Genomic DNA, 18,335 nt, shown 5'->3' on the forward strand with positions numbered 1-18,335 from the left:
CTTTGTTTTAGCAGGTCTGAATTTTTTCAGAATTCTGGAAACTAATTGTCACATGAAACTTCTGAAAACAAGGTTGCAAACAAAAGCCAACATTCTGGGCATGCAGTTTTCCCTTGGGGAAAAAGGGTTGGAAATAGCTTGTCCTGATCCAGTGCTTGCACTTCCATGCCAAAGGTGTCAGTTCTAAACTGGCTCTGTTTTGCCTTACAAAATCACTGCCATCTTTTACGACATTATGAAGAAGAACATGTCTCAACATAGTATTGTATTGACTGGTTTAATAATTTGAAAACAAGCAAAAGAAAAAAAGAAAGCCTGAGGCAAAAAAACCACCCAGCACCCAAGGGACCTTGGCACTGAGATATATACACAGTTAAGTGCTAAATATTGCATTAAAATTTAATGTGAACAGATAACTAAAACCTGAAAATACATTAGGAAATTACTACCAAGAAGAAAAACATAAAGCATATAGAAAACAAAGACAAAAGGAGATTTTTTAAATAGTGACCTACTAATAGCACTGTTTAGAGTGAAGCTGCTCAGAGCTTTTCTTCTGTAGTCTGTGGATACACCCAAATCCCAGGGTGGTTCTTCCTCATATATAAGGATCTAGAGTTTTTTAAAGTCTTCATGGAAATCAAAGTCCAATCCAACATGTAGTTGGGATAAAGCCAATATACAAAGACTGGGAAACAGGGAAGCACCTGTGTGTCCTGTAGTTTTAACTGTAGCCAAATAAAGAGTAACAAATAAGAAATTCTGCCTGTTTTTTTCTATAAAAGGAGCTTTCAGATGGGGGAAAAAATCACTGCAGATGCTTGTGATGGAAGTGTTGCTGCAGGGAAGCATCCTGCAAAGCCCCACTTAATTCACAGAGTTTAGCCTTGGAGAGTTAGTTAGCTCCGGGTATTTTGAGAGGGAACTGAGTTAAATTTCAGCCTATTCTTCATTCTAATTCCAGTGGCCTTTTGACCCTGAGAACTTTTAAGTCCTCATTTCTTGCTTTCTCACTTTTTGCACTAAAAAAATGGGCTTTCTGTAGCCATCACAGAGAAGTCTCGAATGAAAATCACCATTTTGCTTAATTACTGAAATTCATTCTGTGGCTGCATCTAGTAACATTAATCACTTGCTGAGCATTAAATTAATGTAAAAATTGCAAATCTCCTTTCATGTTAAAGCAATGCATTGGAGGTGACCTGTTCACCTGAAGTGCTGCTTAAAAGCTTTAAAAAGCAATATGAAATTTGTAAAAGATAGCGTGAATAACATCGCTTTAGAAACAAGTTCCTGATAAACATTCCTGTTCGATTAAGCTGGACCCGGGGGTTAAAGTTCTTTTGTGATTATTACTTAGAGGACTGGTAATTGCCTGGTAAATGATGTTGTATTTCTCTCATTTGAGTGTTGAATACCAAATTGTGGACTGAAGCTGAAATTTGCCCTGATAAGCTTGGAAACGCCCTTCAAGCTGCAGAATGCACTTTGAATTCATGGAATAGAAGCGTTTTTCACGTTCAAGTATAAAGAAAGGAGACACGGCTGTAATTAAATCCATCAGGTTTACAGTGTGAGGGTAGTTGCACTTGAGAAAACACATCTCTTTGTGTTTCTGCATTGTGGCACACACAGGTTTTTTGTGAGGCATCAGTCTTGTCAGTGCGGCACCTACTTCTCCAACTACGTGGCCGTGCACTTGGAAGGGCACCCGTGAGAGTGGTAGGGGTCTGGGGAAAGAGCAGAGGGGGCTGCACCTGAAGTCTGAGAGGAAGGTGGAAATGGTGATTAACAAAACACTTGCTTTAAATGTCACCAGGTCTGAAAGCTAAATAACCTCTTTCTGCTCATGCAGCCACAGGGCTGACAAGTGTGTGCAGCCAGCACAGGTGACAAGGCTGTGGTTTGCCCAGGGACATACATTGAATGGGGCTTTCTCACACCCTGCCATTGCTGGTGCTGGCAGCTCTGCACTGCTGGGGCCAGCTGGGTTGCAGCACCCTCTCTTCTTGCCAGCTTTTTAACCACAGCATCAATTAGTATTTGTGGGAACCAAAAGAGATGTGTGGGGCTCACTGCATCTTGCTGTTCAGGCTCTATGGGTAGATGTTTCTACACAAAAAATATCCTCTTGCTGAAGGTAGCCCAGCTAACTGATGGAAAGCAGCAGTCAGTTCTCTACCTTCCTGTCAGATAAAATTCCACATGCTAATCAGGTTATGGAGTAGGTTGTTGTCAATAAATGCACAGCATCTTGTACTTTGTGTTCTGCTCTGCTCCCAGCCTTCGTGGTGTGGCTGCCCTGTCTGTTCTTACTGCTTGTTCTGGTTCTGTGATTCTCTGCAGAGCAGACTTAAATCTGGGTTTGCTTTCTCTGTCAGCTTTCTGATGGTTTAGTTGAATTTTGTGGAGGTTGACTGATTGTTGAGGCAGGTAGAAGAGGAGTGGAAATGATGCAGAAATAGGCAGATCCCTTCCGTGTGTAGCAAACTGCTGTGTCCCCATACCTTATCTAGTGGGATCACACTCAGAATAATGTGAGCAAAATTGGAGCAGGGGTGAGAGAGGACCTGGAACTGCTGGTCTCAAGTGCTAACTCAAGAATAGGAACTTTTGCTTCTCTTTCTAGACCTCTCATTCCCTTTCGTCAACCCCTTTTCCTCCTTCACTCAAAACAATACTTTTCCAGTCATTAATCACTAAAATGTGATGTGAATGAAGCAGGGCTCACTCTTAGTCAAGATGTCTCAACTCTTAGTCAAGAAATCTCAGCAATGATTGCTCTGGAAAGAAATTCGGATTCCTCAGAGCAAAGTGAAGTGCTGGTAGGAATAATAAAAAAGGAAAAGGCCAAGTGGCCAGAAGAATGAGAAATGGAGGTCATGTGCCTGCAAGGGCAGCACTGAGAGACACAAGTGAGAAGTGCATGCACTCCTAAATGAAGGGAAAAATGATGCAAACCAGCCCAAGAGCTGAACTGGTTGAGAAATGATGGAGAAACAGCTATGTGGTTATGAATCACTAACTGGTTTTTTTTTCTGCTATGGATGAAACAGCTCCAGTATTGCCAAAATTATAATTTAAAAATTGCAGTGTGAAAAATTGTAAATCTTGTCACTCTCATCTTGTTACTCTGAATTTCTATTTGATGCACTTAAAAAAAGGTGGTTTTCTTTAGGAATAAGTCTAAATAAGGAATGTCTTACTGCTAGTTTTAATTCTAGTAAATGTAGTCTACTTTTACTAGGCTATTTCTTATTGCCTTAGCCAGGTGATGCTGCATGCTTTACATGCATGCTGTGCTCCTGTTCATAGCTATAGATTTGTCATCTGTGCCAGTGCATTTTAATATCTAAAATGTGCATGTGGAAGATCAAACAGACCAGGAACCATGAGACAGTGTGTTGTTTACAGAGCAATGAGCTGACAGATGTTACTGCTGTCTTTTGGGAAGACCATTAGAAGAAATTGCTGCATGCCTGGTTTTGCCCACTTAATCCTGAGTTTTCTGGCACTGCTTCCCTCACCTCTCACTCTCAAGAAGGCACATATTTGCTGCTCAAATGTTCTCTGTTGCTTCAGGAATTCTGGTGCTGAACTGGTGAGAGGCAACATTGTACTCAAGGATGAGTCTCCTGCTTAAAGAAAATAAAACAAACAGAAGCCATCAACCCTGTGCTTTCAAATCTGTTAATAAATATGGTGTCAAAATACTTTCTCAGTATTCTTGCTGTCTCAGCATAATTCTATTGTGTGTGACACGCAGGCAGGCTGAGATTTTGTTTCTGCAGGACTGCTGTTTATTGCTAATGTCAGCAGAAGGGTGGTTTCAGTCAGAACCTCCTCCATCCCACTTACATTCTCTCTGCTCCTGCTCTCTCACCTCCTACCTCGAGCTCTTAGTTTCTGATGTGTTCCAGAGGACTTGGTTAAAGTACAGATAGTTAGACTCAAATCAAAATTAGGGTTTGCTTTGGGCCATGAGGGCAGAGACTTAATGTATCCAGAGTCACTCTAACTCTTTTCAGGGGTGGCTCTGGAACCTGATACTGCAGAGACTGAATAGTCCCCAGTGCAATTAAGTGACTGTGGTTTATATTATCAAGTATAAAATATTGGGTAGATGTTGTAGCAAAAAGGATTGACAGTAGGTAATGGGCTGAGGTTTCCTTTAGCTGTTTTTTGGGTGTTGGATGGTTTGGTTTTGGATTTTTTTAGGGTGGTTGGGAGGATTTTTTGTTTGTATTGTTCTGTGGTTTTGAAATGTGACCTTTTGTGTGTTTTCTTGTGTTGATTGCTCTTCTTTTCAGAAATGGCTTTAATAAGAAGTAGTAAGGGACTCTAGAATACAACTAATATAACTGTCTCAAATCTGCAGTTAACCTATATCTAATGGACTGCTGTTGAAACAGGAAAAAAAGCATTTGATGTATTTAATAACTCAAAGTTAAATGGTTAAAATTCATCTTGCAAAGTATGAGTGTTCTGAAGTACTTCAAAGCTTTAATCTTCTGTTGAGGTTCACGTTTTGCTGGTTGGTTTTAGAGATGGAATGAAATTCATTCAGAGTTGTTGTCTGTTCTTAGTATGATGCAGGATTCCTGTCATTTTTCCAGGGGTCGCCTCTGTTTGATCTTATCAAGCAGTCAAAAGAGCGAGAAGGCCAAGCTGATCAGCCTGAACCCACTTCTACTCCCAATATGCCTTTCCAGCACAACCACACTGCTGCAGACCTGTAAGTGAATGCCTGAGGTCTAGGGAAATGTGAAACTGATATTGTCCTTAGTACTCAAATCCAGCTGTATTCTGTTTTCCTACTTCTTAGGCTTGGTACTTAAGTTTTGTTAAACCATTGTATTTGCAGGTATTTATTATACATTGAAAGTTAAATATTTAAAATATTTCAAATATTTGAAATATTTTTCCCCAGCCCCATACAATATGCAATTGTAAGCTGTTACATTACTTGCCTAGGAATAAACAAGTCCCTGTATCAGGTATTGGAGATAACAGGTCACAACAGCCATTTATTTCTTCTAATGGGGAAAAGAGAAGAGTTCCTGCAAGTATTGTTCATATAGAATTGAATAATGAAATTTCTTCATCCTGTGATGTTAAATGCTCAATATGTGTTGCACCTCCAGCTATCTTTCTCCTGTGAAATCTCCTAAGAAGAAGACATCTGGACCTCCTTTAAGTGCTACTTCCCCTCCAGATGGTCAGCCTGCTGTGACCCCCCAAACACAAAAACCACAGAAATCTACCTCCCTCTCTCTGTTCTACAAGAAAGGTTTGTTCCTTCTGCATGTGCTGACATTGCAAAGTTATCTCTTGTAGTTTATCCTTTCTGGGTTTTGGCACGCAGCATTTCTGGAAAGTTGTAGAATCTTTAGTGAACACCAGGCAAACCTCTGGAAGAAAGGGCAAAATGGTGCCAGCAGGTGGTTCCTGTGTGCACTCTGTGAGTTGGAAGTGAAGACTTCCCTCTCCTGGCTGTAAGAATGTCCATATGGGCTCAGATGGAGGGCTCTTCTGTCATAGCATCCTTTTCCCAGCAGTGACCATAAAGAGATGTCATGTCAACCCGGACAACTGGGCAGACATGGCTGGTGCTTTCCCAGGCTTGATCTTCATCCCACTTGGGAGATTTGAACCTTTTGTGCTGTGTCTGCTTAGTAAATCTCAGCAGTTTCATGTTCCAGGTGCTTGTTTGAATTGACATGTGTGCACTGGTGTTTGGTGTGGCCTTCCATATTGTGCACTGTCTCTTGTATGAAAACCTTTTCCATTTATTTTGAGCCTGGCTTCTACTACCTTCACTTGATGTCTGGTAGTTTTTTCTTTGGAGACAGTGAGCAGTACAATGCTGTCCCTCCTTCATTGCATTCCTTTCATTTTGTATATCCCTGTTACAACAATTTCAGTTTATTTTACTTTGTTTCTGAAGTGTATCTGCTGGCCTATCGTCGACTCCATACCCTGTTCCTTCACCTTCTCTCCGACCATCCTGACCTGGAGCCCTTGATCTGGACCCTCTTCCAGCACACACTGCAAAATGAGTATGAGCTAATGAGAGACAGGCACCTGGACCAGGTAATGTGAACAAAAAAAAAGTTTTAAAAAGTTAAAAAGACTCTCCTGAACAAAATGTTCTTTGTGTGTTCTTAGCCATTAGAAATTGTACTCTGAGGTTCTTATTAATCTGTTGATCACTGAAAGGAGGCCTTAGTTTAGACTGAAGTCTGTCATCTCAGTTTTTTAAGCACTGGCAATTACTTGATATGGCACCTTCATATACCATTTTGAGCTTTTATCAAAATAACAAAGACAGACCACAATTTCTAATCATTTGCCTAAAAGTACAGTGATTTTCTTTGTGAAGACAACATGTGTGGCTGATAAATTTTTTTGTTATTCTACCCTAAAATTGCAGCAAATGGTAGGAGTTTAAGAAGGTTATTATCAGCTCCAATTAGTTGTTTGTCACATAGAAATGGAGGTAGCATTATGTTAACTTATGTTCTAGAATTTCTTTCTAATTTGAGTTGTCTGCTAGTTTGTAGGGCACAATCAGTAAAAGAAAGTTATTTCTTAACTTGAAATGAAGAACCTGAATTAATTTTCAATTGTCTTGTTTCTTTAATAGATCATGATGTGTTCCATGTATGGCATATGCAAAGTAAAGAATGTAGATCTTCGATTTAAAATGATAGTTTCAGCATACAAGGAGCTTTGCAACACAAATCAAGAGGTATGGAAGTCCTTAAATGTTATTCCTCCATAAAAATCTTAAAAACTTAATTATTTTCCCCTGAAATAAAAATAAACTACACTTGAACATACAAAAGAAAACTTCTGCTGCATTGAATCTCCATTTTGTGGAGGAGAAAACTGACTCTAATACTAAATATCTGTTAAACATCTTGCATAAATAGTTTGGTAACTCTCCTCAGAAAACAAACTTCATTCCATCTTTTGAAAAATACGTAACAATGGTTTATGACTGTATATGGAATCTAGATGAAAAATTTATGTCTAGAGCTAATAAGATTTTCAAAAGTAACACAAGTTTCTTTATGAGTTGTCTAAGTTCCTTGGAGCATAATGGGAAGAGAAGCAGATTATTTTCTACTGAAGCTTTCAACAGAAACACAATTTGACAGCAAATAGAGATGTATGGCTATATATCAAACAGCTGTGTATGTATTAAAGTTGCAGGCTTAATTCTAACATGAAGAAGCTCCTTCCTTCACAGGAACTTCAATTGATATTTTTGCACAGCACAGTATATGAAATCTATAGAAAAAGCCTCACAGTTAATGGAACTGTAGCATCCTCTCAGTAGCAGAATTTCTCATAGCATATTTGTGGATCTTGGCTAAACTCCAGACTTCTGTCTCCAAGCCTATAGAACTATTTTATCCCCATCAGGTCAGTAATGAGTTTTTTAGCCTTCCAAGGCATGCACAGTAGTCTAGACTTTTTGACACATGTGTGTGAAAGCAAATAGTTCTTAAATTTGGAAAATGTTAGAACTGTGTTCACACCAAAGGGCTGTGCCAATTAATGAAGTAGGTGCTTGTACTGGTGTTCAAACACATTTGGAAAAATCTCCAGCAGTTTAGAGAAGTTACCATGGCTTGCATACAACTCATGTGCTATCCTAGCTCTTAATCTTACACAGACTTTGAGTGATTTTATGAGTTTGTCAAATATAAAATTTTCATTCCTTTTATTTTTTTTAATCTGTGTATGACTTTCTCACTCTATGCAGACTTTCAAACGTGTTCTTATCCGAGAAGAACAATATGACTCCATCATAGTCTTTTACAACCTAGTGTTCATGCAGAAGCTGAAAACAAACATTTTGCAGTATGCTTCCAGCAGGGTAAGCCATTAGCTCTGTTCATTATTCAACAGACTAGAAATATATAGGCAATAAAAGCTTATGATTATTTTATTATTTTTATAGCCTCCCACTCTGTCACCAATCCCACACATCCCTCGCAGTCCGTACCAGTTCTCCAACTCTCCTCGGCGTGTCCCTGCTGGCAATAACATCTACATCTCACCTCTGAAGAGCCCATACAAATTCTCTGATGGGTTTCAGTCACCCACAAAGATGACTCCAAGGTCTAGGTATGTTGTTGACAAGCATTTTTTTGGACTAAATTTAAGGTATTTGGGGGGATTTTAGTGGAAGCAAATTGAAAAACTGCAGGCTAGTTTGTCAGTAGTCTGTGGCTATCATATAATTTCTGGTTAATAGTTTTTTCCCTGTATTTGGAATCTATTCATCATTCAATGCTTTTCTCCTGTGCTCAAGGAGGTTTTTTGTTGGTTTTTTCCGCTTTTTTTTTAACTCCCCACCAAAGAGGAGTTTCCTGACCTAGTTGCTATAAATGTTGGCTTTGACCCTGCATCACACTCCTGAAAAACACAGATGAGCTTTGTCAGCTTCTTTAAAGACAAAATACTTTTTTGCAACAAAATGTTTGTTTAGCTGGCTGAACAGAACGTTTCATACTGTTGGTTACTGGTTCTTAGCAGATGAGGATAACAGTAAATGTACCAGATTCCACTGGCTTTTCCAGACTAGGATCAAGTGAGTCCCACTGTGCACAAAAGTTTAAATGTTGTTGGGTTGGGTTGAAGTCCTGCATGATTTTGATTAGCAGACACCTAATGGTAGAGATGAGAGGATGATTGTCTGGGCACCCAGCCCTGAAGGGTCTTCTTGCTGATACAGGACAGACTATGGGGGCCTCTGATTCTTTCAAGCCACAATTTCATTTCTGTGTGATTCAGTTCATTTGGTGATTGAGCATTCAGTGGCTCAGAGAGAAATGTCTCAACACAGTAAAGCACAGTATGGATTTGCACTGTTAATGCAGAGAGAGAGGAGAATAGACCTTGTTAATGCCTTGTGCTAACCCGTGCAAATTAGTCAATGCTTCTGTCATTGTTAAATGGAGCTTAAACTTCTCTTCTTCATTTGGCAGAATTTTGGTGTCCATTGGAGAATCATTTGGGGTGAGTTTTAACATCTTTGATGTCTGTTCTTAAGTGCATGTAACTTCTGGAGGAATGGGGTAGCCTGCTCACATCTCTAGAGCAGGCCAATGAGTATACCTGATTTAATAGAGTAATTATAGGGAAGGTCTGTTAATTTCTTTCAAATATCCAGACTTCACCTTCAAAATGTGTTGCATTTTATTTTAGTTGCTTTGGCACAAGATAAGGGTCCTTAAAACTCCAGAGTTTTGCAACTCCTAATTTTTTGTCAATAATCTGGAAAGTTGGTGTGTTTTCAGTGGTGGCAATTCCTGCCCTATTTTCTTGTCACTTCAGACTTCTGAAAAGTTTCAAAAAATAAACCAGATGTTGTGCAACAGTGAGTGCCAGCTGAAGCGCAGTGCAGAAGCAGGAGCTGCTGCCCCGAAGCCACTGAAGAGGCTGCGCTTCGATATAGAGGGGACAGACGAGGCAGATGGAAGGTGAGAGGTTGCCCTGGGCTTTTCAGAGATCTTGCATGTATTGGGCTCTCAGGGCCTTCATCTTGACTTCTTCCTGATATCCTGTCTTGTGGTAATTTGTGAGCTTTAGCAGCTGTAACAAATGAGAGATGGAAGCATGAAGCTCCTTAGTTACATGCTTTGATGTCAAAAAGCGACTCCCTTGATTTAAAGTTTAGGTTATGAAGGTAAAAAGATATTTTTATTAACATAACCTTATACTTTCTTTCTGTAGCAAACACCTACCCCAGGAGTCCAAGTTCCAACAAAAGCTTGCAGAAATGAGTGAGTATTACTTTTCTCATCATCTTTAGAGCACTGAGTGCCTTGGATAAGAGAGCTTGGGCCCACTTAGATGAAAACATTGTTCAACACTGATGTGATTTGGGTCATTTGCTTAGCTTTTGTACTTCCTGCATATAATCTTGAAAATGCAGATTACAAAATGGAAATTTATGTACCCAGGAAAACCGTATGTAGGTTTTTTGTTGCTTTGCTTTTATAGGGAAATGTCTGAGACTGCTTTTCCTTCTACTGTGGGTCAGCATTTCTTTCAGATCTTATGGCATCACTTTTCTGTTTTGAAAAGAAAGTGAAATCTAGCTCATGAAAAGCAAAAAGGCCCCAACCCCACATCTGAGTTGTATTTTCCACTTGTGAGAAGGAGCACACTTGGCCTGGCCAGACATTCTCACTCTCTGAGAGTCTGAGCTCTGCAGCTGAGCAGATTTGCCCATTAAAAAGTCTTACATTGTTCATCAAGATAGAGTGTGGATCCAGGCACCTCTATTTTAAGGCATGGAAAATGTTTCAGTGTTGACTTATGGCAGGGGTTAAGAAGGAGAGCTCTGTCTCGTGTCTAGAGGTGTTGGTGTGTGCCACTGAGGGGAAGAGGCATTCCTGGGCAGGCTGTCTCTGGGATGTGGGCACTGCTCAGCCCACAGCTTCTGCCTGGCTGCAAGGCAAGATTCCTGATGTGACACAGACCATCTGCCCACCTGGGGGATGGAAGTGGACACAATGAGGGGACAGAGACAATGAGAACTGGAGTGAACAGGTGGAAGGAATTTCATAAGATCTGTAAGATTGAGCAAGAATGGCTGAAACAGCACAAAATTAGGTGTTCATCCTATAACGAGGGATTCGGTTTGCTTACAATAGAACAATGTACTTCTATTCCTTGTGTCTTTACAAAATTTTCCAGTAATCAGTCCAAAGTAATTATGAAGAAAATATTTCATTCTTTTTCTTTCTTGGGGTTTTTTGTAGCATCTACTCGAACAAGAATGCAAAAGCAGAAGCTGAATGATGGAAATGATACCTCAGCCAGTGAAGAAAAGTGAGATACTTCTCAGGACCAGGGGCTGCACTGCTGGCCCTCTTAAGATTGTTTTTGTTTTACAGCCTTCATTAATAGAGTTGCTTTTTAGTTGCTTTTTATTCCAAACAGCTAGTTGTGAAAGCATTTGTACTTTTTAAATTGTTAAATGTTTTCCATGATACTTTGCCTTATGATGTAGCATATATACAATGTAAGCCACTGAATTTAATTTATATATTTTTTGAGGATTTTTAAAAAGTCTTGGAAAGTGTCTAAATTTCCTGTTGCAGCATTACTGATTTAAGCCAGTTCAGTCTCGTTGGATTGAATTCTTTATGTCTAAAGATGAAATGTTAGCTAGAATGATTTGAAATGCACTAATTTTGTTTCTTAGATTTGATTATTAGATTTTCATTACTTGCAAATTTTGAAAATGGTTGGCCAATTACTGCAAAGATTTCCATCTCTGTTCATAATTAGCACATCAAATTCCCATTAAATTAAATGGGACAGCAGCTGGGGGCCTTGCAGAGAAGGGGCCTCACCTCAGGAATACAACCTGAATTCAAAGTGAACTCATTTCATAGCCTTACTACTGAAATCAACACTTGGCATTTTGTAGTTTTGCTTCCCCAGCTCCCACCCCAGTGTCATTTTTGAAGGCAGTTACACTGTCCCTCAGTTTGAATTTCATGGAGTATGAATCCCATAGAGATTCATCCCAGAATCGCACACTGCATCTTCCCAGAAGCTGAAGCTTCTTCCCAGATGCAGAGTAACTGATGTGCCCTTTCTTGTCTTGGAAAGTCTCAAGTATGAAAAGAAAAAACAAACAAAAAAACCCAACAACAACAGAAACCACCAAAAAACCCAACAAACCTAAACCATACCTGCCTGGTACACACAAGATTTCAAAATTCTAATGATGCAGAATTTTCTTGATTTCTTCAAATTTTCACCTGATTATAGCTGACCCAAACAGCTTGAGAAACAGCTGGAAGCTGAGTGTCTCCAGCTGGGTTCCAGGTAAGAGCAGCCTGGTCTCTAAAAGCACAGGGCATCCCCTATTTGCCTTACTTTTGCATCTGCAAAAACCTGAACGTGGTGAACCCACGCTGGGAAAATCCATCTGCCTTTACCGAAAAGGCAGTTTATTGGGCAACTTGTGAATGGTTGCAACTAGCAAAAAAACCCAAACAAAACCATCTAATACTTTTTTCATATTTTGTTTTTGTAAGCTACTGATTCAGATTCTGGAATTTTTCTTGCAACAAGAAAGTTTTCTTTAAAATAGCCAATTAACAAAAGCACATATTTTATTTCCAGTGGATTAAAATATAAGCAAATCCATTTCCTGCTTTAAAATTACCGGTTTTTATTAATTTTAGCTTTTGCAGCTTCTTAAATTAAGAACAGGTACAGTAAAAAAGCATGCTATTAATGACACAAACATTGTAAACCAATGTCTTCCAGGGAGCTTATTTACAGATTGTTTAGCTGATCCTAGAGTATTTAGAGTAGGAAGTTTTCTAAAGATCCAGTCTTGTGTTGACTCAAAGCTAACCCTAGAACTACTAAAAATTCTATGAGCAGCAAAAACTTTAAGTTAAATTTAAAATAATATTGAGGGGTGTTTTAGACTCGGTATGGCTTCAACTTCCTTACTGAAAAATTTCCAGAACTTTCCAGAGTACCTTATGTTTATTTTCTCACTTTTTGCAGTTTTACAGACAGGATATATGTTAACATTGGGGTGCACTGACACTAAGATCTGTTACAGCAGTCCTTTGGCTAGAAGGAGGATACAGAGTCCAGTATCTAAACAGATTCTTTCTTTACTGTGACAATGTATTTTTTTTATTCAAACAGACTGAAGGCTTTCCATAAATATACAATATTATTTTATACAACTAATCAGTTGTTTCTCGCCTTTCAAGATAAATAAAATAGCTTTTAAAGGATTTACAGTCAGTGATTTTTTTATATTGGGTGATTTCATATGGTACCTATCCAAATAAATACATATTGAAACTAAGGGCTTTTTATTAGATATGGAAATATTACTGTGTTTGACAGCACTTTTCTTAAGAGTGGGACCTTACTGTACTAAAAATGGCATGGAATATTGAAACTGTTCCAGGAAAAACGAAAATCTGGAATCACAGCAGAAGCTGGACACAAAATGTGATAGCCATTTTAGGTGCTTAACACCAAGCACCAATTTCTGTGGAAAGCTGAAGCCCTGGATCTAAGATGAGGTCAGGTAAATTGTATCCCTTAAAGGCCCATTTCTGTCCATTGGTGCTTAAGGGAACGGAATCTATCAGCCTGGCCCTGTAGCCATGTGAGGCTGGATGAGCTGACTCCCAGCCTCTTCATTTGATGTTTTATACCTTAATTTCTTCCTGCTCTGCACTGTTTCCAAATGCTGTTTGTTCTTACATGTCACAAGAGCTTGTTTCTTCTTCACTGCCTTTGGACTTGCAAGTGAAGGACTCTGTGCTGAGGCAGTGCTGGTGCAGAGGGGCTGTACTAAAGAGCAGGCTCCTCACAGGTACCAGAACAGCCACAGGGAATGTGCAAGTGCACATTTTCAGGAACAGGAGTGGCTACAAGCTGAAATATTCCAAAATGTAACAAGCAAATGCATATTACGACAAGCTTAAAAAACAATGATTGGTGTTCTGAGGCCCATTTTATTAATCACAGTTTATTCAGTCACCAGGACATTGATTTCTTTTAAAGGTGGAAATACACTTGAAGAAATTCTACAGCTTACAAATGTGGTATCTGGTGACAGTGATTTCCTAAGAACACAAATTAGCCTTCAAGGTACCTCTGTGAAATATTAGCTGCTTTACCTTTTTTTCCCCCACATACAGTCAATTCAGTCGACAAGCATCAAACCTTCTTCATTTTTACTGAAAAGAAAGGAAAAAACTCCCATTCAAACTGTTTTAAATATTATGGCATTTTATTAATGGTCTATTAAACCAGGTAAGCTTATATAGAACAAAAAAATCATTTCTGTAAAATCAGGCTGTAAACTTTCTACATCATTGGGTGTTGGCCAATGAATACTGCCTCTCTGGGGCAAATAAATGCTGTGTTTTACAAGGAAAGCCCATGGAAAGTGTTCATATCATTAAAAAAAGCAGCAGTTTACATAGTTACCAAGCATTGCAACAGAACTCTACAGGTGGATACTAGATGACAAGGCAGTGCTGGCTTTTAGCTTCAGTAACTTAAGAGAACCTTCAAATGATCCTACCCATGTAATTTTTTTTTCTTTTCAGACTCCTTTCTGGAAAGCAGAACATTGCTTTTTATTTAAACCCCAGACACAGTTTCTGCTTGACCAAATTTTCACGTTTTAATAAATACCTTTTTTCTGTGGTATCCTAAAACAGAACAATACTTTATTAAGTATTTAACCTGCAAGATACACAAACACAAGGTTGTTGCAGTCTATCTCACCACAGTAAAACACATCCCTAATTTCTTCTGCAATGTCCCATGGTTGGGTTTCAAGCACATATTTACATCCATGCACTCACATTTAACCACCTAAGCCAGTAAGGGTGGTTTTTCTTTGAACACATGCAACAAAAATTAAAAAATTAAATAAATAAATGTTTCTATGAATGTAACACTATGACATCCAGGTCACAAAATACAGAATAAAAGCCAGTGCTGACACACTGGATCTTTAGACTCACCCTCATTCAGTCCAGAGATGCTTTTTCTCAAAATTACAGGCTTTGTCAATTACTCTGAAATTGCAAGTAGGCTTTAATGTGTATGGTTAGCTGGAAATAATGAGCAGGAAGAAAGTAAATTGGAAAAAAATAACACTTTGTTCTATTAAGCCAAAAATGTCTTGTTCCAAGCAGCATGCCATTTCAGCTGCAATCTCTGTTCAACTACTTTGTTATGAACTTGAGCTAATGGAGGAGAGTGGTGTCCCTCTCCAGTGCTACCATTCCATGCAGTAGTGTCCCCAGAGAGCCAGAGGTTTCTGACCAGATGTTGAGTCAAAAAAACGCCCATCATTTCACATTTATAGTTTTTTGTTCGATTCTTCTGAGTAAAACAACAGAAACATGTGGCGAGACCTTTCATAACACACACCTTAGGAAAGCTGGAAGCCAGTACTGCCAAGCCAGCACCAGGGCTGGGGGTTCCCAGCTGGTTCCACTTCCCAGTGAGACTGGATGTGTGGCAGTGTGATGCCATTGGGGTGGGTGGGACAGGGGCTGGTGCCAGCTGCTGCCCCGAGGCTGGGATGGGGTGGTACACCCTTCTTCCCTGCACTGCTACCCTGATGGAAGTGCTGGCAGGTGAATCTGGCATCTCAGGCTTACCCAGGGATATGCAGCCTTGGCTTAATGGAATCCCTTGTGCCACACTGGTGTGATCAGTGCTGGGCTACAGCACACAGGGCTGGCAGTGAAACTGTGCCCTACAGTGACACTGTTTCACTGTCTGCAGTAACCTCTGTCTGTGTGCTGGTGTCAAGTGCTTCTCAACACCAACTTAACAAAACTCATCTCCTCCCCCAGCAAAGCTGTGTTTTTGATGAATCTGCATTATGTATTGGAAAAGTTTTGACCACTTCTGTTTGAATACAAAATACTGACACAGCTGCTAAGAACAGAATAATGCTGCTGGAGGAAGTTGCAGTCATCACTGAGGGGTTGGCAGAATGTGTTTGTTAGCAGTAGATAATCCAGTATATTTCTAGTGAGGGGCTGAGGCAAATCTCTCAAACACAAGTAAATATTTACCACAGCATTTCCTAAAATACTTGCTCATCACCCTCTTGGCTAAGTAAATTCTGCTACCTGCATGCTTCACCTTTCCAGTCACACACACAGGGCCTGGGGTGAAGGGGGTACTACTCACTACTCCTCTTCCTCTTTTTCCTCCTTTCTTCCTCAAAGAACAGGGCTGTTTGAGAAATGAGCCTCCAATACAGTAAAGAACAGCTGTTTCCACCTTAGACATGAAGATGTGATAATTTAAGGGACTTCAGTTCTTAGAAACCCCATTTGAGGATCAGAAAAGGTCATCGAAGGATGCTGTGGCACAGCAGGGACCTGCAGGAAGGTTGCATGATTACTTACATAATTATATTCATGTACTGAGCCTGGCCATCCAGCTTTTTGTCTTCCCCATTTGTAAAATACTGCAAAAGGCACTTGAAGTCACTTCACTCAGTCAAAATCTGAAATTCTCAGGGTTAATTCACAGTTACCTGTTAGAAAATTCAAGTAAATGCTCCATAAGCTCCACATCTTCTGTAATGGGTCAAACCTCTCTCTGTGCATCACTGGGTGGGTTTTTCACCTTAATTCACTTCAGCCAGTAAGGAATGAAGCATCTACTCTACCTTAGCCACTGATGATCAGTGCTAGGAGAGAGGTGTGTCCAGAGGGCATCTCCTCTCTCCTGAACAGCCCTGACAGCAAAGTGGAATGGTCACCTCACAGCTCTGGCCACAGGAGAATCTGAAATGCCATATTTGGACAAGATACCTTTATCACCATTTGGAATATAGTGTCAGTTCACTCTTTCATTAATTTGAAGTTACCACTTCAAAATCACCTTTTCCTCCATTTTTCTGAAGTTGATCTGTCTGAGGAGAGATAGCAAAACAGGAATAAATAAGCCTCAAGCAGAACTTGAAGAAAGCTTGTTTGGGTTTGTAACTAGATGGTTTTTTTAGTAGTAAAACTCAGCATGACAATTAACATCCCAGACAAACTTGGTGAGGGCTTCCATTGGGGTGCCAGGGACATGCCTGGTGTAATAGATAGGGAGATCCTTTTCATTCTGGCTAAACAATGAGACAAGTAGTGGGAACTCAAAACTGTAATACCCTGCTGAAGCACCTCAAAAATTAACTCCCAAATAAGCAACAAGTGAGACATACCCTCCTACAAACCAGAAAGCTTCTCATCCTAAAAAACTTAAGGTATTTTACCATATGTCCAGAAAAATAAGTTTGTATCTTCACTGGATTATAAAAAGAAGCCCATTATGGCATATTAACATACACTATCAAAGTTTTAGCAGCAAAGAGGTCACTGTCCCATAAAATTCAAACACAGACTGCTTAAAAAAAAATATTAGACAGACTAGATAATGACAAGCTTAGTTTGCTTGACTTTGGGTGGGAAAGGGTAGTTACTACATTAGATTTTTGTGTTAAATTCTGGCTGTTGGCAATGAACAGTCACCACACACCTACACTGTAGCCATCCTTACAACAAAGCCTGCATGTTAGTGGACTTCTGCACACTCCCTAAGCTGATGGACACCGAGACTGTCCTTCCAAACCATTGCACATTCTGACCACAGAGGAGTTCTCCAAAGGAAGGGTATTTCCAGAAGGGAAGAGGACGTGCTCTTCAGCTTGGTAGTAGTCAGACCTCAGTTTCGGAATGCTCCCACTCTGCTGGCTTTGCTAATGAAGTTTTTCAGGAGGTCATGGTCCATGTCTGCAAAGCCTTGAGTTTGTGTAACAACAGTCAAATGGTTTATGCAAAATCTGAAGCAAAATTCTTCCAAGTCCTAGGAACAAATTTGAGTAATTTGTAATATGAATGACTGATAAAATTATTAACATTGTTACTTTGTTTCAAATCTGTCATTTAATTAGCAGAGAATATACCAGATTGTTCCCATTATCAATCCCTTTTCCAGTCCTTTTGATGAGATCACAAATGATAGGATGAAGTTTTTTCATACAAACTATTCAATAAACCCACTTTGAGAAAACAGGAGTAGCCACCTAAATGAACTCTAGAACTCCATCACATTTACCAGAATTTACTACACATTCATTAGCAAAGTTACCAACAGATGAAACTATCAAATTGCCCCAAACAGTACTAGAGCATCATGAACTCATTTCTTGTCCTCTCTACACCGCATTCAGTAGTGGTCCTGTGAAAAACAGCAGATCTGCTAGTCATGCTGGAAATAAAAGCAAAACATGCTAAAAAAGGGGATGATGCTTGCTGAACACAAACTGCATGTGGATGCATGTGTCTTTCATGGTAAACCTAGGAATTTAATCCTGCTGTCTAACGGGAGTCCCATGTAGCACAAAAGGTTCTGTCTTGTCCTGGTCTCACTGTAAGAGGATGCTCAGCTGTTCAGCACAAGATGGCTACAAGCCATCAAGCCAAACAACCAGGATTGCACACAGCAAACTCTTCCCACTCAAACTCCTCACAACAGTGGCAATCCTTCTCTCCATGCACTGCCTCAGACTCCTTTAATTGGCTCCTATGCAACAACTTGCTGTGAAGAAAAATTAATTACCTTCTGCAGCCAGAGCTGGAGCCAGCAGCAAGGCAGTCAGAAGTGATCCATAAACTATAAAACTCTTCTACAGCAAAAAGAGTAACCCTAACCCATGCCAATTTGATTCTATGTTAACTACACAAACATTGCAGCCTAGGATTAATAGTAGAAAGATACTCATCAGA

At 39.7% G+C, this 18,335-nt stretch overlaps 2 protein-coding genes across 8 annotated transcripts in view; one reads left to right on the top strand and one right to left on the bottom strand.

The window, feature by feature from the left end:
* RB1 (RB transcriptional corepressor 1) overlaps positions 1-12,797 on the top strand; it is a 72,510-nt gene extending 59,713 nt beyond the window's left edge. The window contains exons 17-26 of the mRNA XM_039716606.1: positions 4,617-4,735; positions 5,145-5,290; positions 5,948-6,093; positions 6,647-6,751; positions 7,775-7,888; positions 7,973-8,139; positions 9,003-9,033; positions 9,352-9,497; positions 9,751-9,800; positions 10,785-12,797. Of these exons, the coding sequence (XP_039572540.1) occupies positions 4,617-4,735; positions 5,145-5,290; positions 5,948-6,093; positions 6,647-6,751; positions 7,775-7,888; positions 7,973-8,139; positions 9,003-9,033; positions 9,352-9,497; positions 9,751-9,800; positions 10,785-10,858 (1,098 nt within the window). The 3' untranslated portion in view covers positions 10,859-12,797. The remainder of the gene's footprint in view (positions 1-4,616; positions 4,736-5,144; positions 5,291-5,947; positions 6,094-6,646; positions 6,752-7,774; positions 7,889-7,972; positions 8,140-9,002; positions 9,034-9,351; positions 9,498-9,750; positions 9,801-10,784) is intronic.
* Positions 12,798-13,530: 733 nt separating this feature from the next.
* The window catches only part of RCBTB2 (RCC1 and BTB domain containing protein 2), a 33,468-nt gene continuing 28,663 nt past the window's right edge, over positions 13,531-18,335 (bottom strand). For all 7 annotated transcript variants that reach the window (XM_039716612.1, XM_039716610.1, XM_039716611.1 and 4 more), the window contains one exon: positions 13,531-17,412. In XM_039716612.1, coding sequence (XP_039572546.1) covers positions 17,272-17,412 — 141 coding nt within the window. In that variant the 3' untranslated portion in view covers positions 13,531-17,271. The remainder of the gene's footprint in view (positions 17,413-18,335) is intronic.

Source organism: Passer montanus, unplaced genomic scaffold (assembly GCF_014805655.1).
Source record: "Passer montanus isolate IOZ18808 unplaced genomic scaffold, ASM1480565v1 scaffold36, whole genome shotgun sequence".
NCBI lineage: Eukaryota > Metazoa > Chordata > Aves > Passeriformes > Passeridae > Passer > Passer montanus.